The 24,825-nt window shown below is 44.6% G+C and overlaps 2 protein-coding genes across 2 annotated transcripts; both read right to left on the reverse strand.

Moving 5' to 3' along the window:
* Window positions 1–1,024: 1,024 nt before the first annotated feature.
* On the reverse strand, window positions 1,025–20,676 carry LOC139330580 (cadherin-11). Its single transcript, XM_070961556.1, has 14 exons — window positions 20,601–20,676; window positions 16,139–16,979; window positions 11,900–12,194; window positions 10,393–10,512; window positions 9,903–10,070; window positions 6,828–7,009; window positions 5,926–6,182; window positions 5,679–5,815; window positions 5,397–5,518; window positions 4,947–5,064; window positions 4,504–4,812; window positions 4,177–4,369; window positions 3,671–4,055; window positions 1,025–2,611 (listed from the first exon to the last, which is right to left on the reverse strand). The coding sequence occupies exons 2-14, from the start codon at window positions 16,796–16,798 to the stop codon at window positions 1,709–1,711; spliced, it is 3,849 nt and encodes a 1,282-aa protein (XP_070817657.1). The 5' UTR covers window positions 16,799–16,979; window positions 20,601–20,676; the 3' UTR covers window positions 1,025–1,708.
* LOC139330581 (proteasome subunit beta type-11-like) lies at window positions 20,607–24,682 on the reverse strand. Its single transcript, XM_070961558.1, has one exon. The coding sequence runs from the start codon at window positions 24,575–24,577 to the stop codon at window positions 23,402–23,404; it is 1,176 nt and encodes a 391-aa protein (XP_070817659.1). The 5' UTR covers window positions 24,578–24,682; the 3' UTR covers window positions 20,607–23,401.
* Window positions 24,683–24,825: the final 143 nt, after the last annotated feature.

The following is a 24,825-nucleotide window of genomic DNA, read 5'->3' on the forward strand; positions in this document are numbered from 1 at the left end:
GCCGCCGTGCCGTCAGTGGCTGCCTGGACAGACGCCACTGTCCTCCACTTCACAGCCTTCCTCCTGGCTCTCTTTAAAGTGTGTGCGAATGGCAATATGCCTTTTAAACATTTGAATTTCAAACATATTTTAATTTACTGTTATTCTATTTTGGTCTACCTTTTTTTTTTTGAAGTGCTAATACAGAACGTGTTTCACATTCTAACTCGTGTCTATATTTAGTTCATTGTTAAATTAAATCTGTTCCTGATCTCTAGGTGACGACACGTCTTCATCAGTGGTGCAGTGATATTTCTGCAGCGATCAGTATCACGGCACAAGATGCCCACTGTGTGCTGACAATACGCAGCGTGGCGATGACGGCTTCTCACTTGGCGCCTCCTGTAACATCCCTCTCCCTTTCCTCTGCATCCCTCTCGCCTGAGGAGTCCAGTCTTTCTTACACCTCACAGTTCTTGTCAGCACACCAAAGATTTCCTGTCAAATTTAGTTTGAAAGCATCACAATCTCAATAGAGTGGCAGCTGATTAAGACCTAAATTCCCACCGCAGAGGAAGCTAGAAAGCGAGAATAATTGCAGGAAGTCAAATAGGTTTTATCAAGTTATTGAATATAAAGTCATTATTTTAATAACTAATCCTGATACCTTGTGAATAATAAATGAACTCTGAAGCAGCCACAGAGATGAGTCACTGTCAAATGACGGATTGTCTGAGTAACATTACACACAATCTTAAAATAATGCTTATTTTGCTGCTGCCTGTGTTCTGGGCTCATCACAAGAACAATGCCAGTGTGTACGGCATCGCATAATGGCTTTTGCCTAATTTTGTCTCTTTAAAACGTGGGAGATAAATAAGCCTTTGGAGATAATTCTAGACGAGCAGGCGCAAACACAATAGTGAATTATAAATAATCTTGTGTGGGTGAAATTATGGGGAACATTGTACATTGTAAGTCTGCAACAGTTTAATAGCTGAAAATCAGATGCTTAATTTCCTGCGTGGGTCCCATTAAAGACTGTCCACTCTGAGCAATAACCACGAAAGCAGAAGTTGATATTTATCTACATTTGGACATTATTTACTGTACTTTCACAACATCTTTGACAGTGACAATCTAGTCATTTCTAACTGTGTGCGAATTGCATAGTGAGTAGGTTTTGCTGCCGTACTGGTGACTACTTGCTGGAGTTGAACCCCCCCACAGAATATAAATACAGAACGCGGCAGTGGGCCTGCATCACATCATGTGTGTGGTCTGAAATCTCTGCACTTCAGATGCAAACGACTCAATCAAATTCCAAGTACGTCTAGTGAGCGTGCGTCTATTAAACTATCAATATTAAATATCACAATTCTGGTCAATATTTGATGAGGCCTATTTTCTAACAATGCAGCTTTCAGGGCTCAGAATCAATATTTAAAAAAAAAAAAGTTAATTTTTCATAACTTTAGCTTTGAAAGCCCCAGTGCATTATTCATATCAGTTACAAGAGCAGTGTGAAAAGTGACAGATTCCATATGCATTGTATAAACATGGTGGAAGTGAAAACTATACGCTGTGCACAAATCTCCGCTACACTGCCAGCCTGGATTCTTGCGAGCAGATTTCTGTCAGAGGCTGTGTGTTATTGCACCCCTGCTGTGTTTAAAATCCATCACTGTCAAGAAAGTCCTCCTCTCTCCAACTTTCCTTTCATTGCAGTCTAGAAATCCCATTTCTGCAGTTCTTTTTCTTTGCCCTCCTTTTGTTTACGAGTCTCATCGAGAGTAGCCTCTGCAGTCTCTTCCCCCTCAGCCACTCTCTCTCCTCCTCCTCCTCCTCCTCCTCCTCCTCCTCCTCCTCCTCCTCCTCCCTCCTTCTCCTTCTCCCTCTCTCTGATGATGTCCACCAGCCGCTGAAACTTCTGGTTTAACTCCTCCATCCCTCCCACCACTCGCCCGTCGTCCTTCTCGCCGTCGCTCTCCAGTGAACTCAGTGACTCAGCCCTTGAATCACGGCCCTCAAACTCGTAAGTCTGCAGTGAGTCATAGGGCGGCTGCGACAGGTCAAAGGTGACCTGATCCAGGCGGATATTCAGGAGGTCTTCCATGCAGAGAGGCCGCGGGTTTGGGGCTTCTCCTCTGGCAGGCTCCGCCCCGCTCGCCCAGCCTCTGTTGTTACCAAACACCCCCCCAGGTAAGGACAAAGGCTGTGGGGTCAAATCCTTTCTCTGGAGTCTGCACATGTTTAGTAGCTGCGCTCCCGCCGGGTATAACCCGCTGCCACTAGTCCCGTTCATGCACGTCCCTCTGCTGTGTGGATTCAGCGAGCCCACGATGCTGTACGCGTCTCCTGTCAGGTAAACAGGAGGGTTCGCAGAGCTGATTTGACTGCCGTTTGAATAATTTTGCTCTGAAACGGAGGGAAGGGATGAATCAGTGTCAATGTCATCTAACGTGCAGCTGGTGGCTCCAGTGCTGAGCTGAGTCTGCGATGACCCCGCTCGCTCCTCTTGCTGGTTTGACGAGGAGCTGGTGTGACTTTGGCATGAAGGCTCATTTGGGTCACAGTGGGTCAGAGTTGCAGCGTTGTTGGCTGGTGTCGACTCTGTTTCTGTCGGGCTCATCTGTCAGGGAGAAGAAGAGGGGAGATTTTAGATGATTCAGACACACAAGTATGGAAGCCAAAAAGGGCCACAACGAAGTGAAATATTCATCAACGGAAAAATGTGTAATCTGAAGTTACTCTACTGGAATATCCTGAAAACCGTCTGTCTCAGTTTACTTTCAGGTTTCACAAATGTAAAAACTCTTTGCTCTTCTCTTTCTTGGGTCATGTGACGGAAAGAACTTAACCTGATTGGACAAGAGCTCTGATTCCATTCTGACTCCTTCTCATTTCCTCGGTAGTTCAGATGTTTAAGTTTGACTATTTCTGATTGAATTTTGGCATATTTTTACATCTTATTTTGCAGCAGACAATTGTTTGTGACCTGGCTTCAGTTTTTATATCCAGAAATGAGTAATTGAATAGAACTTTTTAAATACTGGACACTTGAACTTTTTAACTTTGCTGCAGATTCGTGAAAACAAAACAAAACAAACCCTCAAATCATTATTATTTAATCAAGTTTATTTTTAAATTACTGTTAAATTACTTTAACTTGGAGTTATAAAATTAGAAATTAGAGTAAAATATTTAAATGTTATAAATTCAGTAGTGTTGAAATTTCGACAATAAGGCTATAAAAACTTTCTTCCTCCTCAATCAGCTTCTGCGTGATGGGATCCAGAAAGAGTCCACGTTCCTCCAAAGCCTGAACAGCTTTGGTTGTTTTGGATGACAGATTTCCGTATTTGTGTTTTTGTCTGAGCTCTTCTTGCTTGTTTTAAGTTAAGAAAGGTGATGTCACTGACTTGTGCGCACCAATCAGGATTCAGCAACAGTTGAATCAGAATCCAATGACAGATGGTGGGTTGCCACAGCGACTGTCAATCAAATCTGATTAAACCAAAGCTCCAAGTTTCTGATGAATCACACTGGTGCAGATTTAGCCATGAATATTTGAGGATATATTACAGAGAAACACGATTATTCACTTTGTTATACGATTCAAATCCTTATGGTCTTTCTTTGCTTCTGTATAATTACTCTGTATTTTCATCTGTTAGTTTTATATTCTGACCTTGGCCTGATCCTCAGTCTCTTTTGAGTTTTCTTCCCTGCCTTCATCTGTGATTCTGCTCTCCGCCAGCATGTGCTCTGCTTCGTAACCACCGGGGCTCATCTCGGGAGAGCGCAGCAGAGGCTCAAAGGTGCTCTGGTTCTGGATGACGAGGGAATTGCCAATTTGACCTCTGGTGAGCCCGTGGGTCAGCTGTGTGAGCTGCAGTCCGGCCTCCAGTGGCCCAGCTGGATAATCTCTGAGAACAGGCAGCGTGTGGATGCCGTAGCAGAGGCGTCCGTAGAGCGGAGCGGAGCCCGGCCGCTGCTGAGGGTCCAGGCCGGGGCGCGGGTTACGGCTCCAGCTGTACGTCCTGGCCCTCGGCGGATTCTGCTGGGTGTACCATCTGTGCCGAGAGATAAATGTCAGAGAGGCACACAGTCGCACACAAACACACACACGCTCCCATGAGCTACCATGGCAAGGATAAACTTTATTATTTTTTTTCATATTTGGGAATAGCTCACATGTTTCTGTTGCTGTGCATGTGCTGCATTCTGTGCATGCTCTGAAGCGCTGTAATGTCAAAAGCTGCGGTGTCTGCTTCCCCTCCCCCCTCGTCATCATAGGATATGATGTTTTCCCTGACATCATCCTCCTCGAAGGGTGAGTGGGAGTCTCGCTTCTGATGGCGCAATGACAGCGACAGTGCACACACCACTATAGGGCACAGAGGAGACACATGACCACATACTCTTCAGACGCTACAGAAGCAACCTGACACGACCGCTCAGCGTCTCTCAAAACGCCACAAACAACAACTTCAGAGGCTTCAGGCGGCCGATCAAACCTACCCAGCAGAGTGGTGACACACGCCAGCATGGCCAGTAAGGTGACCAGACTGAATATTAGAGATGTAGAGGCAGACGGCACGGGGAGACAAACCATGTGTCTCTCCCATCTCCTGTCCCTCTGCCTCCCCCTGTCCTCTGTCTGCATGCCCCCTCGCAGACAAGGACAAATGGTCACAGTGACCGTGCCAGTGTTGGTCAGACCCGAGGCCCCGTCGCGCAGCACAACTGGCACGTAGAGGGTGAGTAAGGATGAGGAGAAGCCAGGGAGGGGCTCCAAGGCTGACTGGAGCACCAGGCTGGCTGTCACACCTGATAACGCGGCAGAAAAAAAAACCCCACACACATCAAACACGGTCACTGCACAACAGGCTCGCACCAGCTTTGGCTGGTGTCATGTTTCTGGATTGAGCATGAAAAAGGAAAACAGAGCCAATGGGTGTAACCTCCAATTTCCCGGATGGTGAGGTTGAGTGCAGAGCTGGACTCTGGAGGGATGCTGAAGTGGACCGGGCTGTCCTGGCCTCCCTGGTCCCTGTCGATGGCTCGCAGAACCTGAACCACCTGTATAACACGGATCAGGATGGAATTATAGACATATGTTTTTACATTTCTCTCATTTTTACCTCTAAATGTGTGTAAAAAGAAAGAATCTGCCACATGAAAATCGCTCTTTGGTGGAATGGCTGACGTGAGCTGTAGAAACAGATTTAAAGCTATGATTCTTATGATTTTAATGAAATCAACCCACCTTTGATGCTATTTACTGAATGTTTTCTGCAGCAGCCTCTGTATTTACATCCTGTTTGTGCCTCTCTGTTTAGTTTTCACTGTCAGTGTCAATGCGCTTAATCTTGCTTTTAATTGAACATCACGGAAACAAAAGAAGAACGGACCTGACCGGGGGCGCTGGAGTCACACACAGATGTTGTGTACTGCCTGTCCAGCTCCGGCGCATTGTCATTCTGGTCTAATGTCTCTATGGCAACAACGACCCTCGACACAAGATTGGGATTGTCTGAAAGAAAAGGAAACAGACGCTAATGGTGAAATTATCGCTGAATTTCTATCATTTTTACTCTCACTTTCTATCCCCAACTCCAGGCGTGCTTTCAGTGAAATATGACTCTGGTAAGCTCTGCTGCTCATTGCGCCCAAGGGCAGAGGAGCTGACATACCCCTCTGTGTGGCGATGACTGTGATATTATGCCACTGCTCCTCCTCACGGTCCAACTCCATCACCGTGCTGATAAAGCCCGTGTCAGAGGCGATGCGGAACAGAGCCTCGGGGTCAGACTGGGGATCGATGGAGTACCTGAGATAGAGAGAGAGGCAGGAGCGAGGACAGGGAGGGAAGAGATAGTGAGGAGAGCCCTGAGTGATGGACTGAGGGGCTAAATGAGAGTGTGACGGTGGAATGACCACCTGATGTTGCTGCTTTGTCCTGTGTCCGGGTCCACGGCGAAGACCCGGCCAACGGAGCAGACAGGGGGGCAGTTCTCAGACACGTCCAGATGGTACCGAGCCTGGGAGAATTGCGGCGGCTCATCAGCGTTAAGGACCATGACCCGGACTGTCGTCTGGTCCTTAAAGGGACCTTTCCTCAGGTACCGGGCATCCACTATTGGGTTGGTAACTTCCACAGTGAAGGTGTATGAACTGCGGCTCTCATAATCCAGCAGCTGTTGGGTGAAGAACAAAGCAGCTTCAGTCTGTAGGCTATACTTTAGCAAAGCTAGTTATATATGATTCATATGTGCTGTATATACGCTGCACAGACAGTACTTCATTATTCATTTTAGTTATCTCCCTTTAAAACTCACATTGTTCCCTTCTGGAGTTCCTTTCTCAAAATTTGCGTAGTTCATCATCAGCCTCTTCTTACTCGCCCTCTGCAACCTCTTAATTTAAGATTTCAGTGAGCAATAATTATCTCTGAGCGCAGAGTGCTGTTAAAGCCTTAAAAGCAGAAAGACCAGTTCACAGTGGCTGGCTTTAACACGGCCTCCTCACTTCAAATGAGCTGCAGCTTTTCACCAGCCGCTTATTAGTTCATTGTTACTCGTTAATTGCTCGCGCAGAGCCTTGGGAGTTCGAACCTGTCAACATCAGAACGTGTTTGCCTGCGGTAACAAAATGTTTAGATGACCAAATAAAATTAATTAGGAAAACCCCACTAAAGCTAATTTGTGTAATCTCCTGAAATGTTGGATATTTTCTCATTTTGTATCCATTTATGCAACAACACCCTCGTGCAGACTCGGATCCTCAGCTGTTACAGCTGCTTTGTGCTCAGGCTATGTGGCCACCTGAGCCTCCTCACTCACCTTGTTCAGCACAATGACAGCCTCTTGGTCTCTTCCAGTTAGATTGAACATTTCTGCCTCCTCGGCATCCAGGATGGTGAACTCCAGCTGTGCGTTTTCCCCCAGATCAGGATCAGTGGCAGTGACACGGCCCACCTCCACACCTGGTGCCGCCAGCTCGGATACGGAGAATGACCACGCACCTGCAGCGAGGACAACAAAGGATATGATGTGAAAAATAAACTCCACAGCAGGAAGCTGTCTTGCTCAGTTTTGTGTCAAAACACAGTTGTTATTCACATAATTCATGTGGCTATTATGGCTTTCTTTCACAAGTTTCTGGACCAGGTAAAGGTGTGCTTCATGACTCATCCCTGTATGTACTGCCAGAGTTACTGGCCGCTGTAATTATTCCACCTGCTCCTACTGGCTGTAGAGATCCTTCCTAATGCAACTCCAGTGAAAGAGATGACGTAAAAACGCCTCTAAGTTTCACTTGGAGCTGATTTAAAATCAAATATCTTCCAAAGTTAGAGTATGTATATTTAATAAGGAATTCCCTCTTCGTGAAAATGAACATTTTTTCCTCGCGGAGCTGCAGTGTAGATTAACTTCTGAAGATACTCACTTAACTATGACTGCTGCAGCCTCATATTAGCTTTGGCTGAACTTTTAAATGCATTTCTGCAGAATATGGACTGTGTCCCCCGTCTCCGCCATGGCAGAGAGCTCCTTCAGGCCAGCAGGGACAGGAGGAACATTTTCAGCGGCCAGTAACTTTCTTCACTGTACGTACAGTATAGAGATGATTTCTGGCCACATACTTTGAGCTGAAATTATTAATCAGTCAGTAGAATATAAGAAAAGCCTTTATTCATCCCCAGAGGGGAAATTCAGGTGTTGCAGCAGCACAAAGACGGAAATAAGTACAGATGAATAGAGAGAGGCAAAAATAAAGATTAGAAGTCCATGAAATGAAAATGAGAATAGAAATAAAAACAGAGACTAAAGAAGAGCAATTAAATCCAAAATAACAAGCGGAGTGGAGATGTGATGAGATATGACCATAGAATTAATATCTGTGGGTTTCAAAGTGATATTCAAAGACATCGCTTTGGTCTCCTTCAACCCGTGATGGATATCCTTCGCCATTTTCTACCATCGAATGGACCGATCAGCTGATAATGGAAGCAATCATAAGCTGCAGTCACAGTTTTTAGCTGGTGGTATTTCCTTCAGGATGGCAATGATGCTCTTCAGTCCAGACTGAAATATCTCAAAATATCAGATGGATTTTCCTGAAATTTTGTAGAAACATTCAGGAGAAGAAGGCGACTCACTCTGTTGATCCCCTGACTTTTCGTCTAGCGCCACCAACAGGTCAAAATTCAATCTGTGCAGAACTTTAGTTCGTGACGTTATTAGAAAACTGTCCCATCAGCCTCAGCTGTACTTTGTTTAGCGCTAATTAGCAGATGTTAGCATGCTTACACACTAAACTGAGATGGTGAACATGGAAAACATTATACCTGCTACACATTAGCATGATCATTGTTAGCATTTAGCTTAAGGACTGCTGCACAGTCAGAGCAGAGCCGCTAGCATGGCTGTAAAGTCTTGCTTTTGGATGATCCGATGCTAGCATGGATATTCAAACTAGGCTTAGCATTGTAGCATTTTTTTATGCTGAAACAATTAGTTGATTAATTGAATAGTCGATAGATAAGTGCTTAATTGTCATTCATCGTGCAAAAATGGCAGACATTGCAAATATGAACATTAGCTTCTTTTATATCATTGTAAATGGATTATCTTTGGTTTTTGGGCTGTTGGTCAGATAAATTGAGCAGCTGAACACATTACTTTGGGCGCTGGGAACTTGTGATGGGCATTTTAAAGAGAAAAAGATAATGAAAGCAATCATTAGTTGTTGCCCTACTTTCTTTGTTTAATCTCCAGACAAAAACATGCATCAGCTCCATGAATCCCATTAATGTTACAAGCATGCACCACACAGAGCTGTAAAGCTTATCTGTTCCATTCTGCTGTTAATGAATCAAGAGTCGTATTTATTAAGCTGAGAATTTAAGCTCAGTTCAGCAGCCAGTGATCTGCAGCAGCTTTTGCCATTTAGCACATGATGACCTCTACGCAGCAACAAATTCAGGGAAAAGCTTTCATTTTAATCAGAGCAGAGCTACCTTGCTAATTGTTAATCATTCAAATCCTCCACATTATGGAGCTCATTTAAACGCCACACCCCTCGCATTCAGAGAGCAAAGCAAATGAGCCGTTTGCTTAAACTGTGGCATTATTGCCAAACAGAAAATAATGGCCTGGAGGAGAGGTGGCGAGGGAGGGGCGATATAGTCAGATATCAGTAAAAAATAACACATTGCTGGCATTTGGGGATATTAAATTGCTTTTATAAAGCACTGTGTTGCAGCACGATATATCAACAAGAGGAAAAGGGGCTTTAAACATTAAGATGAATGGCAGTAAGCAGAGACTGTCAGGAAGAAGAAGTAGGCAAGAGGAGGAAAAAGCGAACAGAGCAGAGGTAGTATATAGAGAATTGCAGTATATGTCTCAAAGCGTTAGACACATTCTGCAGTGATTTTACTGTCTATTGAAGCAGAAAGCACTGAACTTTACGATGAAATATTAATAGCATGGAACAGGGAAAAGCTTGGATAAGAAAGAGCGGACATGATCTTTCACTCTTCTACGTAAAGGCACAGTCCATTTGAATCTCCGGGACCAAACGGGAGTGTTCAGATGAATGTTAATGCTAGTCACGTTGGCAAAGGTTATGTTATTCAAACTGACGTTAAAAACAATGATTAGGAAGAGTGCATCGAATAAAAGAGCAACGCCTGACTGACAAGCTGTTTAGCTGGAGCTTATATCTTATCTTCAACCTGTCAAGACAACTAGGACCCAAAGGAGGCAAAAAATATCAGACTGCTGTCACAAATGCCATTAAAGGATGTTTAATCATTTTAATCTTCACTCACACACACACACAGATTCTCCTGCTGCAGAGACTGAAAGCAGCCGACAGTAAAGTGGTGATCTGATAGCAGCAGTGCTTACTCCTTCTGAAGTGAGGGGGGTTGTCGTTGACATCAGTCAGCTTCACAGTGATGGTCGTGGTCCCTGATAATCCACCCAGATGCCCTCCCATGTCTTTGGCCTGGAGGACGACCAGATATTCATCCCGTGTCTCTCGGTCCATGTCAGGTGCTGCCGTCCTCAGGACGCCTGGTGGAGAGGAGAGCGGGACGTGGAGCAAAAATCACAACAGCAACAGATTTCACAGTGACAGAACGTCGCCCGAAATCACCATCAAAGCGAGCCAGATGCATACATTAGGACACTGAAAAACATGCCACTCCAGGACACTGCTGCCTCTGAACAGATCATGTAAAATATGAGCTAAAATGATCTTATCCACATTGGACATATGGTGGCAAAGACACGACATATGATTTCTATCCGGACCGCTGGGATTTATGTATAAAGTGTAATCATCAGCCAGAGAAGTAAACAGCTTGGATGGGATGTGTGGTACATGTGAACAGACCTGTCTGAGGATCCACAGAGAAATAGTCCTGGCCCTGAGTGATGGCATACACCAGCCGGGCGCTGTTTCCATATGTTGGATCATCGGCATCTCTGGCAGTGACTTGGATTATGGACGTGCCTGTGACAGAGAGGAGGCGACAAAGGCGATAAGTCAAACAGCCCTTTAAAAGTACAGTAGTTAAAGCTGGTGGCTGGTTCACGAGCTTAAAGAGATACTCCACCCAAAATTTGTCTATTGAATACCAAGTCCTTACATCTGTAGGATTAAAAGGATAAAGCACTTCTCTGCGGTCTGTCTGTATACGCAGCATCTTCAAACATTCATCTTTTAGACAAAATCGGACTAAATACCCTGTTTTCATGTTGAACAGTTGCCCTTGAATCTCTGGAACTGCGCCACAAGCAGTATATTTAGCCCCATTTGGCAAAAGAAGGATTGTTCACAGGATACTGAGGATATGTTTCGACAGCAGGGAAGTTAATCATGCTGCAGGGGTTTAGAACTGCAATGACCATCCGATTAATTGATTAGTAGATTAATCTGCAGCTATCTTGATAAACAATTCATTGTTTCAGCTGGTTTTCGAGTGAAGATGCTTTTCTTCATAGTTTGTGCTCGTTTTTTTGCAGCCAATCTTCAATCTGAATAAATCTCCTTGGGCTCCTGGAAGTTGTGATGAGCATTTGTCACTATTTTCTGGGATTATTATTCCTATTACAGATCATTTCACTAAACATTCATTAGCGGCAGCCCAAACTAGGTTGAGAAGTTTATATTGATTTTTGTGAAATTATTCTAGTCAGGCTAGCTTCATGGCTGTGGAGGGGGTAACGTCAGTCCACCACTTTGGTCCACAATGAAATATCTGAACAACTGTTTGATGAATTACCATCAAAAGTCTCCAACTTTCCTTCCAGCGCCAAAGCGATTTTGATATTTTTTGGGTTTTAGCAAAACATCCCAGCAGCTACTGGATGGATTGCCACTGCACGTATCCACGGTGCTCAGAGGATGAATCAAACTGACTTTGAGGATTTTGGGTAAAAATGTCTTGACAGCTCCGGATGGATTCCCTTGAAATTTGGTACAGAGATTCATGTCGCCCTCAGAACAAAGTGTTACAGCTTTGGTGGTCCTCTGACTTTTCATCAAGCACCATTATCAGGTCAAATCTTCAGTTTGTTCAATTCTTTGGCTCATTATCATGTTTACAGCTAACTAGCAAATGTTAGCATGCTAACACGTTAAAATAAGATGGTGACAATTGTTAAACAAACATCAGCAGGTTAGTAATGTCATTGTGAGTATGTTAGCATGCTAACATTAGCATCAAAGTAAAGTGCCTAAGGACAGCCTCACAAAGCTGCTAGCACGGCTGTAGACTCGGTAGGTCTAATTTCTGAGCTTTGCACCACAAATAATGGCATCAACCAATGTAGGAGGGATATCACCTTTCAGGAGGTTTTGGGTGGAGTATAGGTTAAATGCTGTTTTAGCGCTGTACCTATGTTAGCCATCTCCGGCACCATGGCAACATAGGGTTCATTGGGGAAGACGGGCGGGTTGTCATTGATGTCCTGCACTCTGATGATGAACTCGGAGGAGGGCTCCAGGGCTCGGCCAGTCTGACGGTCTATGGCGGTCGCAATGAGCCGGTACTGGTCCTTCTCCTCGCGGTCTAGTGACTTCGTGACATGTATGTTGCCTGTGTTGCTGTCAATAACAAACACAGAGCCCACCCCCTCTCCCTCCAGCATGTACTTAGTGCGTCCGTCTCCTTTGTCCATATCTGTGTGCAGCTGGAAAATAAAAAAATACAAAGTAAACGCCTGCAACACCTTCAGGCATCAGCGCTCTCAGACAGTACACAGATGCAGGTATCGCTCATTAACACTCATTTATTTGTCTGGCAAGTGCTGCAAACATGACTGTGTAAAATGGGTGATTTATGTTAAGACGCGATGTGCTCAGTGAATTTGAAATGAATGGCACCAGGTGTGCGAGATACATATGGGACCGGGATGAGTACTGATGCATACTGCTAATTAACTCACTGGACCAAACGTGCCATTGGGGGTTTGTTGGGGGCAAAACCACATCAATGTGGACGGTGGCCCTGCACATGTCCTACATGTATGTTCACAGATGCATTCTGCTAACGCAGGCAGTATCCATCTGTAAATCTTCCTGACTCTTCTATCCATCTGTCCTCTCCTTCCCTCTCTTGTAAATCCATCTGCCTGACTTCCCTGTACCTTTAAACCACCTCTTCATCCCGTCCTTGTGTGTCTCTCTCTTTTCATCAAGTTACCTCGGTTACACAGAATGCCCATCTGCTCACATTTCTCACCCCCCACCCCCCCAACTCTCTCTGCTTTGCTCTCTGGTGGAGAGTACTGGTTTGGTATTTAATGGCAGAGAGGATATTAGTGTGAGCTAGATAGGTAAAAGGCCAAATACACAGAAATAGAAAGCTAAAGAGATTACTCAGCCTTCATCACACTGAGCTTTCTGACCAGGAACCTTCACATCTCTCTAGCCTTAAGGCGCATCTGCACATGCTCATAATCCACAAGGCTTACTCACAACCTCTGCTGTGGACCTCAGATACCAGAACTAAAGCCTCGATTTTAATTCAGCTGCAACGATGACTGTTGACAAATGCATAGGAAATTATTTCTGAAGGCGCAAAAATCATTTTGTTTCAAGGAATTTGTTTGAATGACGCAGGAATAAAGACGTTTAATTTCCCACATGATAAGTGCAGAATTAGTCAAATCATTTGGGTGATTGAGATGATGCTTGGATGAAAGTATCTATACATTCAGGGATAATGCATGTTAACATGTGCAGTACACTGCAGGCAGATTACTGAGCATTTTTTTTGTGAGTGTGGTGTGTGTGTGTGTGTGTGTGTGTGTGTGTGTGTGTGTGTGTGTGTGTGTGTGTGTGTGTGTGTGTGTGTGTGTGTGTCTGTCTTGGAGGATAAAGTTAGGGATTATAGAAACTCATGATAGCATACCCTACAAATTGCCAGATAAGGGACTCTGGGTTTTCTATTCATCCCTACACCCACATCCCTCTCCCTCCTTTCTTCCTTAAAGCTAGCTTCGATTTTGATCCCACACTTCACCACGAGAGACATCTTTGTCAGAGTCTGTGCCTATCTGGCTCCCCTGCTCTTTGCTCCCCACCCTGCTCCATCCTCTCTCTTTCTATCCTTCTAGCTCTCCTCGCTGTCTAATTGCTGGCTCAGTCCTGCTGTGCTTCAGTCAGCATGGAAAAACACTCTCACGGTGGGGAAGAAATTTATCCGCCCCGCACAAACAAAGCTGGAAAAAGAGGAAATTGTCTCTTCCAATTGCTTTGTCACTTTCTCTCCTACTCTGTAATCCTGATTTTCCCCTCCTCTCACTCATGCAGTACATCCACCTCTGGGTTTATATCTGCTTCACACTGCTCCCTTCGGCAGCCGAATTCTCCCTCTTTCACACGGGTTGTGGCACCTGCGATTTGAACTGTTGATAACTCACCTGAAACCTTGCACTGGCATGGGGTCTGAAAGATAATGGCTCTATTTTTGACAAACTGAGCTGCTGCTGAAGAAAAAACATGCTCCCAACCCCCTGGCAAGGCTTTATTACGTGAATATCAACATCAAGACCATGCTTGCAGAGGAATGAGCATCCTCGTGTGTCTACTGATTGCTTTAACACCCCTCTCTGACTGTATCAATAACAACCAGCGAAGAAGATTAAACATTTATGAGGTGTATACTGCACTGGTAAGAATCCAATCTAGACTGTCACTATAAAGTATACTGCTGGCTACAAAGTGGCTGGCCTGGCAGCATTCCCTGTTAGCGTTACAGCTGATATAATCCTACTCTGAGTATACTGTAGCTGCCAGCAGCTGCATTAGTGTGGAGCGCCTGGCTGTGAAATGCTACAAGTAAACCCCTGGGATCTGAATGGTTCAGGTGTGCAGTGGATTAAATCATCTCAGACACTTTTCGTGTTGCAACACCGACAGCAGCTGAAGGTTGCTGGTGTGGCGGCTGTGAAAACTCAAGTATGTGACACGACACGAGGAGGGATTGCCGCACAGACACTGCAATTACAGTTGTATTTGTGCCTCATTCCTGAGTGCGTGACAGGATATTTAGAGTTTTCGCAAGCGCATGCATTTTTTAGAGATTGTTATCACGCTAAGGAAATATCTGCTCGGTCCTCGATAAATAGATTTGAGTGTTTGCTAATATCGCTGTGACATTTGAACACTCATTCGCACTAACATCTCGGTGTGCTCTCAGATTTGCTCACACAAATTGACTAGAAACAAACTTTAGAGGCCTCAAAGTCAACGAAATGATGCAAGATTAATCCATGCGAGCTAAAAATGTTTCAGCTTGAGTGATAAAAAAATAGCACGTGCTTTTTGAATCTGCTTTATGGACAAACAAAATTTAAGAAACAACAAAGCTGAGTCAGCTGAGTTCAACAAACATGCACAGACATGTAATAGCTAGCTTAAAGTGGTATTAATGTTTACTAGGTAAAGCACTGTGAGATAGTTTAACTATTGTTAAAAATTTCCATCTGTACTATTAGTTTGAAACCTTGCTATGCTAACAGGTAGCTAGCTAAGTTCTATCAGGCAAAAAATTTGTGAACTAAGCTAGTTAGCGAATGTGCTAGCATTAAGCTAGCATTAAAATCATTAGTCTACAATTTGCTTTAACTCTGCCTGTAACTTCAAATAAATCTAAAACTAAGATGTCATTTCAAGAGATACCACTTTAATAACAAACTATAATGTGATTTATTGTAATTAATAAGTCAACTGGCTATAATATTAAACTAAACTCATGACTCAGCACTCCTCACAAGTCAAGTTAGCTTAGTTAGCTAAGCCAACTAGCTTTGTTAGCCACTGCATATATAGCAGACTTCAGCTATCAACATACCAATATAAGACTGCTAGCTAACAGATTAAATAAAGTACTGACTGACAAATGGAATTAAAGTCATTAAAGAAAGTATGCAAACAAAACGTTTTTGGTTTTTTTTATTGCTAAAGTACTTCCCATAATGACCAATCATCCTATTCAAGACAGCCATTAAGAAATGACCCCCTGTAATATTCAGAGTGGTCGGGATTGTGCCACATTTTCCCCATAAGACCACCATCATTACTATTCTTATGTGCGCAAGGTCTATGGGACAAGTGGGACCGAGCAGGCGGGGTCAGCCAGAGATGCGTATAAGTGGGCCGCACAACTCCGATGCAAAGCCGGAAATCCAGAAAACTCAAGCGCTCGACGAGCAATTTTAATTCAAGTGAGTGGGCATCGTCACTGAGTCCGGTAGTTAATAATACAGCCAAGGAGTGAGCAGGCCAGAGCAGAGATGTTACGAGCGAGAGGCCACTATGAGCGAGAGTCCAACGCTTTGTGAGCACACAGAACAGGAAACTGAGAGAGGAAATGAGTCTAACTGAGTTAAAGAGGTTATCATTGTGCACTTATGTGGATAATGGCTCATGAATTCATTTATTTATGAAAACACATATAAATGCCTTGAGCAGAATTGATTTTTGTTTGCTCAAATTAAATTTCTCTCTCTCTCTCTCTCTCTCTCTCTCTGCAAAATACATTTTAGGCCTTTGGACAAACTCTTTGGAAAGACTCCAAACAATTACACACAGGCTATTCACATCCTGACCGGCTGTGACAACGGCTTACCCGTCCAATCAGCACAGGCTCTGGCCCTCGGTACTCCTCGATCACAAAGAACTGGTTCCAGAGCCAGCTCCTCCGCCGGCGAGATCGAGGCTCCGCTCGTCGCAGGTACGGCTCCAACCGACCGCCTTCAGACTCCATGACCCACTTAGAGCGGCCCCTCTCAGGCAGAACGTCACCGACACCTGCCTCCAAACGGAGCTGGGGCTGGAGAGCGTACTCCTCCTCTGAACTCGGCACTAGACTGTGAGCGTTAATTACACCTTCAACCTCTCCATTAGTCAAATTGCTTCTTTTCTCATGGTTCAGCGTGAGTTCAGGGCTATGTTTAGGTATTAAGGATTTGGCAGCAGATTCAGGATATATAAGCGTGTCTGTTTGCTCCGCTATGTTGTTCTTAACGTCAGAATCATTTGGTTTTCTGTCGTTTGGTCTGAAATCCACACTTGGCAGGGCTCTTCCGTCATCCTTTGCATTCTGATGCAGGTTTTTGAATTCTTTTAAACTCAAAAAAAAGTTGTGCACGGACTCTGGATGAGGTGAAACTTGTTGCCTTTTGCTTGATGTTACTTGCTCTTCCTCTGAAAGGCTAACAGCAGCTGAAAGGCCTCTTCTTTCCCCTTTGCACAATAAAAGAAAAAGAAGCACGACATGCGCTGCCATTGCTACGATGAACTGATCAGTTTGTTTCAAAGACTAGCTGACGATTGGCTGATCAGATGCCGGCCTTCGAGATGGTCCGGCCTGTGTGGTTGCACTGGGCGTCCCCTCCTGCTTCGGGTTTCTCCTCCTCACAGTGAGTCTTCATCTCGCCTCCTGCAGTAAACATGCTGCACAGGATCACCTGAGAGAACACATCATTAGCGTGATCTTGACTCTGTTCATTAAAGTGCTTCAAGACAAAGAGCAGCTGACGTCTCACTCATTATCTTAAAGACGACGTTTGATATTTTCAGACAAATTTGTCTTTTCCTTTTGTTTGCCGAACAGCTAATCTGAGCTCCGTGGCTGTAAAAACAGCTGCACACCAAACGATTAACATGATAGGAAATAACTTAAAGGAGAATCCCCTTCTTACCAGATGCTGTTATTCATATCACTCTCATCGCTATTGCCATTGCTGTTGTGCGTGAGTGCTGCTATTGATCACTCAGGCATTCTCCGAGAATTAAGTGTGGTCTTAAAATTTTTCAATTAATTTGGAGCCCTGAGGCCTGGCGATGAGGTGGAGCTCAGGTACTTTACTGTTCCTTGTCACACACTATTGCCTGGACATCAGGTGATTGATATCGTCCCTAAAGATGGTCTCCCCATGCCTCAATGCCCAGTAGTGGAAGAAGTTCCCCTTAAGAGATTAATTAGACTCATAAATAATTCAATCAATGACCTGTCCTCATTTCCTAAAAGTTTAATGATCGGAGTTTCGTTAGTATTTGAGTCAGATCCTGGCCATTGATCTCTGAAATCTGATGTACTGAAAGGTGTCAGCAGCTTCACAAGACTGAAACTGTGTAATTGCAGTTTTTCCATCCACATTTTACCTGCATCCATCACTCTGCCTCGCCATTTCCAGCAATGACTGTCAATTTTTTGACATCTGTTTTTCACCTTTATGCACGCGTGGAGGCAAGTGTTATCACACACCCACATGCACACACACACACACACAACCCAACAGTGCATGAGTCATATGCACACAGGGAGGCATCTTCAAACACTTCTCAATAAAGTTTTCGTGAATCTCTTTTGCAGAGATTTTACAGAGAAGCGACAAAAGTCTAAAAACGGGACTTCTGCACACATCCTGCTATGCTATGCTAATCATCAGTATTTGTCTATGTAGATTCATTTTCTAAGGCATCCAGGTTGTAAACCCAAGAAAATGTTAATTAAAATCACTGGATCGTTGAAAGGAACAATTAACAAGACGTCTTGGTGTTCATCCAATCTAGAGCCGCAACGATTACTTGATTAATTGTCGCCAACTGTTTTGATAATCCATTAAAAAAGTCAGAATTCTCTCTTTCCAGCGTGATTAATGTGAATATTTTCTGGTTTCGTTGCTCCTCTGTGTCAGTAAACTGAACGTCTTTGGGTTATGGACGAAACAAGACATCTGAGGACGTCATCTTGGGCTCCTGGATGGACAGTTTTCACCATTTTCTGACATTTTACACACCAAACACCTACTCGATTGACTGAGGAAATAATCCACAGATATGAAAATGATGGTTATTTTCAGCCTCGATGCAAACACCATCATCAGTGACAGGGAAGACACACAAAGATGTCACTTTCTACAGCAGATGACGGCGTTCGGATGAGCAATCAAACGTCTTGCTGATTGTTTCGTTTTAATAATTGCGGAGATTGTGGCTAAAGAACATAAACGACAGCGTGCGGCCTCGTCTGCGGGCTAAAGTGAAGCATGTGCGTTGATTAATTCAGATGCAAATAAGCACAGAGGGGACATGATGTATAGTAACGCACATGCCTTTGATGGCACTATAAAATATGAACCATAGCATTTTCTGATATATCCAAATTGATATGCTTCATATGCAGGGAAGGACACATGAAAATGAAAGCAATGTTCTTTTTAACTCCAGATACTGACCTACTTTCTGAGAAGTAGGCTTCAGAACAGAGTCAGTTTGAGCATTTGATCATAGTTAATAGTAATAGTAATTGCTAATCTCTTTATGGCATTTCTTCTTAAAAGGAAATTCGCCCTTGAATTTTTATTTTTTCCATTTCGCACCCCAATTATACCAATTCCAACAAAACTGCATGTTCTGCTTCATGTTCAACATTTGCATCCGGTTGCCATCATCTTAAATCTAGCAGAATACAAGACGTGGTTCATCCAAAACACTTTTGTCTTCCTCAGCAATTGTGTATTAGCATAGACTGATCTCCCGGCTTACATTTCCTCCCTGCGAGCTTTGCTCCAAAACCACGTTGCCAGCAGTACATGTCATTCTCTGTTGTTTGAAGTCTTTAGAGCAGGAGCGCGCATGAGATATGTGTGAAATGTAAGGCAGGGATAGAGGATGAAAGCGTGAGGACGATTTGCTGTTGCCGGCTCAGAATGGAATGATGAGTGGTGACATAGCTCTAAATTGCAAATCGCTGTTTCAGTCTCACTTCACTCTGCATCGAGTCGCTTCACTGCAACAAGGCTATTTCATTTTTATTAAAAATAGCCTGTGCATGTCAGGCCTTTTACATAGGGAGAAATGGGAAATGGAGGCAGAGAAGGAATGGGTGGGTGGGTGTGGGGGGGAGTGGAAGTACACTGGGAGGAGGACAGCCTGGCTTGCTTAAATGACCAAGACATATTCTGTTCCATTTGAACATCTCTGGCTTTCGCTCCATCTGCTATCCGTCTTAATGCTTATAGACCCCTCATCCATTCACACCGCCTCCCTCCTGCTCGCTGCACACGTGGGAAACCTCTTAAGTCGTTCCAAATCAGACCAGCAAGGACAGGCCCACTGTACTCAGCACATCAGTCACCTCATTGTAGCCGTCGTTTGACACACAGACAGCTTAACCTTAAGTGATATCACAGCACAAGAACTGTGCTGAGCAAGTGTTCGGCCGCGTCCTTATCTGTCATGAGAAAATGTCTCTGTGCTCACAAGGTGCTCCAGTTAAGCGTGAGGTGGTCATTTCTTTCTTGGATGTTGTATTTTGTTGTGACACAGGAGGACGTTGCATTTCTCAAAGCGCGTGATGGTTCTTTGCAGCTTCCCTTTGGCCTCTGTTGGCACACAAACCCACACATACACACGCACACTCACATCTGGACTGCTTATTAGCATATCCGGTGGAGATACACTAAACAGCCCGGAGCCTGACCTTGTCTTGTTAGAGGAAGCCGGAAAAATGACCTACTTGATGCATGTTAATGTGATTTACACACTTGGGCTAACTATTATAATGAACGCGGCGTCCCAAAACATCGCTGTGGGCTACTACCGGAGGTCCAGCGACCCCCACCATCATTTAAGCGAGCGAGCGTGGCCGCGTGAAAGTGCGCGCGGCAGGTGAGCGTGGCGCGCGCGTAACAACGAGCGCGCGCGCATATACACAAACGCAGCCGGAAAAAGAAAACGCGCGTGGAAGCGCGGCGTTACCCGTGCCATCTGTCAAAGCCCAAAACACAAACCTCTGCCTAACAGCCGTGCGTTGTTTCACCCCAAACAGCTCGCACACGGCGGCATCTGCTCGTGGCACCGAGAGGCGGAAAGGTAAGCGCGAGCGGCTCCGAACTGACGGCGGAACAGTTGGAGACCGCCGCACCGTGTGGCCAAGCGTCCAAAGCGAGACGCTGAGCGGTAAAGTAGAGAGCCGGGGAGCGGAAACTTGGCACGTCTGTGCAGGCGTGAGAGGCTTCACTCCAATGAACAAGTGAGTGGAAGACAAAAAAAGTCCCGTCATAGAGAGGAAGAGGGCTTACCGTGCGCGTGTCGTTCTGCTCCGCCGGCTCTCTGGTTTACCGGAGCCGAAATGATCCAACGTGGGAAAGGATGCCGAGGTTCATCTGAGCTCAGCGTGAGGTCTGTCCACTTAGCCCAGTCTCCCTCTCTCTCTTCCCGCCTCCCTCCCTCTCTCCCTCTCTCCCTCTCCCTCTCTCCTTTAGTTTTAACTCAGAAAGACGACGCTCACCTGAAATTAAAGCCCACCCACAGACACCTACATCCACACTGCAGTTAGTAAGAATCACATCTTAGATTGGCTCAGTTTGAACGGAAATGGCTTCAGAATCTTAGCTTTGATTTCTAATGATCATATTTATTATGTTTTTTCAGCAGCACATGAGTCGTTTAAGCCGCTTCAGTGTTTTCTGGATCGGCTCTATCATTTCTTTGAAGCTGTGCTTTGTAATCTGCTTAAATATAGCCAGTCTGCATAATCATCCTCAACACGTTAGCGTTTTCCCACTTCTTCCACCCATAAGCTGGACCAGAAAATTGCTACTCAAGGATGCATTAAAAGATGAAATTTCACCATTGGTGTTCTCCCACTCGTTAAAAACATGTCTGCAATGCATGACTATAATTAACCCCCTTCTGCCTACTTTGATAGGATGTTTTCTCTGGTGGGTTGAATGGATCGTTCATGATGTTTTGTTTCTTGGAAATTGATGGTAAGTGTGATATACAGTCCATTTCTGTAAGTCAGTCTCTCATTACAGTAAGTGTTGGCTTTAATCTGACTTTAACGAGTCATTTTAATTCTTTGAACATAAAACAAACATAAATTCGAATTTACCAATCTGAATTTCAAGGATGAATGTTCAAAACAACATCATTTTGTACCTTTGGATGCACAAAATCTAAATATTAAGCCCAGTTTTTCTGTTTGGAACATAAAAACACGGGTAATGGGATATTTTTATGTTTTGGCTTACTTTATTCGATACTTAAATTTTGGATATTTTTGATCTTTTGTTGAAAACTGTGCTTTCAGGACAGCGGCGGGATCGCGAGCTTTGAACGCCTCACTACTGTAAAAAGTGATTCATCTACAGAGTGCAGCTTTGCTTTGCTTTGCACGTCGATGCTGCTTGATCATTCCTGAGTTCTGAGCCTTTAAACAAGTGTTCACTGATATGACTAGAAAGCAAACCTGGCAACCCTAAAACCGCTGCTCAGATCCCTTGTATCCAGCTGGGTGTGATATAGTACGGAGGTTTATTAATGCCAAAATACTGCGCAAGCACAAAACAAAGCCAAGCTGCAATCAATCTGCTAGTCAGGATGTGAGAGCACAAAAGGACAAATTTACAAGTGCAGAAACGCGTTCTGGGTTCTGGCTGCGAGAGGGGGCTGTCACACAAATAATGGCCAATTTCTGGCTGTTAGGGTCGAGCGTTTGCAACGTTCCCTTTGACAAATGAAAGAAAAAACTACGCTGATATAACTTCAGGGTCTGTGACATTTCACTTCTTGGTCAAATCCAGTGGAGTTTGCGCTCAGCTGGAGTTTTCATGCGAGGAGAGGAAATTGACAAAACTGAACCAAAAGCTTGAAGAGGGCGAGCAAAGGAAGCCCGAACACCCACTGAGTCACAGCTCGTCTTTCAGGCTCCCAACTTTGATTACAATCACGGTTCAGTCCGTCCCAGAGCTCCTTCTGCATTGACAAGTCTGTCCCTGCAAGCTTTCAAATCTGGACCACTAAACTAGTTTCCGCTCTTTTCTTTTTAGTTGTTTTTTTGTTTTGTTTTTCACTCGCTAAATAATTCTGTCATTAATGAATTTCAGGAGGTAGGAATTATGGATGAGGCTGGGGAGGAAGGGAGGCTTTCCCCTCATGCTCTCCCAGCTGCAGTCATACAGTAAGACTAGTGTAGACTTGAGAAGACATTCAGCTCTCTGATGCTGCTCTGAGATGTACTGAGCATCATTACGTAAGCGTGTCATGTATTTCATACAGTTGATAACACATAGATATACATGCAGGCCGCTGCACACATATGCACACATTAGCCATTAAAAGCTCTGTCCCTTTGGAAAAATCATCATATCGGCTTGTAGACATGTCCAGAAGTTCCCTCCCATGTGAATGTAAATGGCCTCAACCTTGAAATCTTTAACCGGTGTAGTTTGACTGCTTCAAGTGAAGTTTGAAAAGGCAGCGAGGATGAGGATGAACGGCTCCACACCTTTTTCACTAACATCCCTCGCAGCCATTGTCACTTGAATAATTACTAGTATGCTTAATTTACTACCAGACTGCTCAAACAGAATGAACAGGCAAGTTCAGCAAAATTTCATTTATCCATTAATTTATTGAAGTGTCAGAGAAACTTCAGACGAATTCTGACAGCAGACACAAATCAGTTTTCAGCTCCTTACTGTTTATTGCTACGGCTAAATTAGTTCCCTTATACACGGCAATACATTATGACCTTCAGACTCCAGACGTTTCGATTTTTGGACTCTTCGCTCTGCTCCTTTATTCTGCTTCAAACACATGCAGGAGTAAATTGTAATTGTCTCTTATACTGGAAATGAGTCACACTGTCTTCACATCTAAACCAAAATGCCAGCCAGCAGTGCGCTGTTAGAATACATTTTATCATCAGCGCAAACAAAACATCAGCTGTTTATTAGAGGCAACAATATGCGTGCCCAAATCATTGGAGGAATAGCCTGGAGGATACAACTGCCTGTCCTGTTCATTAATTTAGTATCTGCTGCAAAGATGCCATCACATCTCTCCAAAACACTCCCCGATGTTTGCCTTTCTTTTCTCAAGCCATTTTTGTTTGTTTCATGTCTTTACTCTGAGTCACGTCTCGTCTCTGCCGTCTCTCTTGTCTTTCCTTTTCTCTGTAATACTCCTCTTTCAGATCCTCCCTGCTCCTGCGAGTCCATCCTTTTGAGGAGACGTGATAGACGTCTACGCAGTTTCCTGAGTAGGCGTCCCTGTGCGTGGCTCTGTACACAGCCTCTCTGGCTATTGATGTGGCCTCGTCCACTGTCAGTCCCCATTGAACCCCTTGGTCCAAAATTGAGTAGGCATAGGGTGAACCTGAGCCCACAGAGAAGAGTGTCCCCTGCAGGCGAGTGCCATCACTGCACACGTAGCACAGACTGGGTCCGGAGAAAGTGGCTGTCTTTCTAGCAAAACACTGTGGAGCGCCGATCGTTGAAGAAGAGCTCAGAGTCTTTGTCTTTGCCAGAGAGAGAAGACTGGTATCTGCAGAGCTTCCGGGATCAATCATTTGACTCTTTGTTGTTTCTCTGCAGTCACTGAGATCAATCTTTCCACCTCCATCTACCTCTCCTCCATCCCACCCGCACAGCGTGGCCGCCACACACAGCTCAGTCCCCTTAAACGGGTGAAGCATGTTTGAAAGCAATTTGGCAGCTCCGCTTGTGGATATCTGGCGGCCATGGCGGAGTTGGTAAAGCCGCAGCTCTCGAGCCAGAATGCGTTTCCAAAGGGCACAGTCGGCTGAAGTACCTGATGTAGTACCCACCAAGTGACTGTGAATGGGCAGGATCTTCTGGGAGGCCGGGCACGCCACGAGCCCTGAGCAACTGGACCGAGTGTCAGCTGCAGCCAACACGCCGCCCTGAAACATGAAAGCCAGAGTGGTGGTGCCGTGAGACATGGGGAAAGGCAGGGGGATAGGCTGAGAGGAAGCCAGGGGAAGACTTGTGGGTAAGGAGAGGGATGGGAAGATGGAATATTGAGATGAAATGGCGCTGGAGCTCTGCACGGTGCTGATTTGACCGAACTGTATCGGGCTTTCATCCAGGTACTCTGCTGCTGGTATGAAGAAATGAAACAGATTTGTGCTCTTGCTAAAGGGCAAATCGCTCCCATAGTTACAAGTGGCCTCTTTTCCAAAATGCACTGAAGAACATTCTGCGGTGTCCAGAAAGATGTCCTGGAAATTGCACAGGTCCTGCAACGCCATTGAATTAGATGACCTTTTCCCCTCTGTAATCACGTCCAGTCACAAATGCACATTGTGTATTTTAGCAGCAGCAACCCCTTTATATAGACAACGAGAACGCGTGGTCACCTGAAAAAAAAAACCCAAAAGAAAAACATCAGCAGCAGTCACTGATGCCTCGTTCCTTTCACTTTGAAGCCTGAACAGTCAGTTGCTCATGGGTAATTAGTTTTGGCTGTGATATGAGGTTGTATTTCAGATCATATTTC

Source organism: Chaetodon trifascialis, chromosome 4 (genome assembly GCF_039877785.1).
Source record: "Chaetodon trifascialis isolate fChaTrf1 chromosome 4, fChaTrf1.hap1, whole genome shotgun sequence".
Taxonomy (NCBI): Eukaryota; Metazoa; Chordata; class Actinopteri; order Chaetodontiformes; family Chaetodontidae; genus Chaetodon; species Chaetodon trifascialis.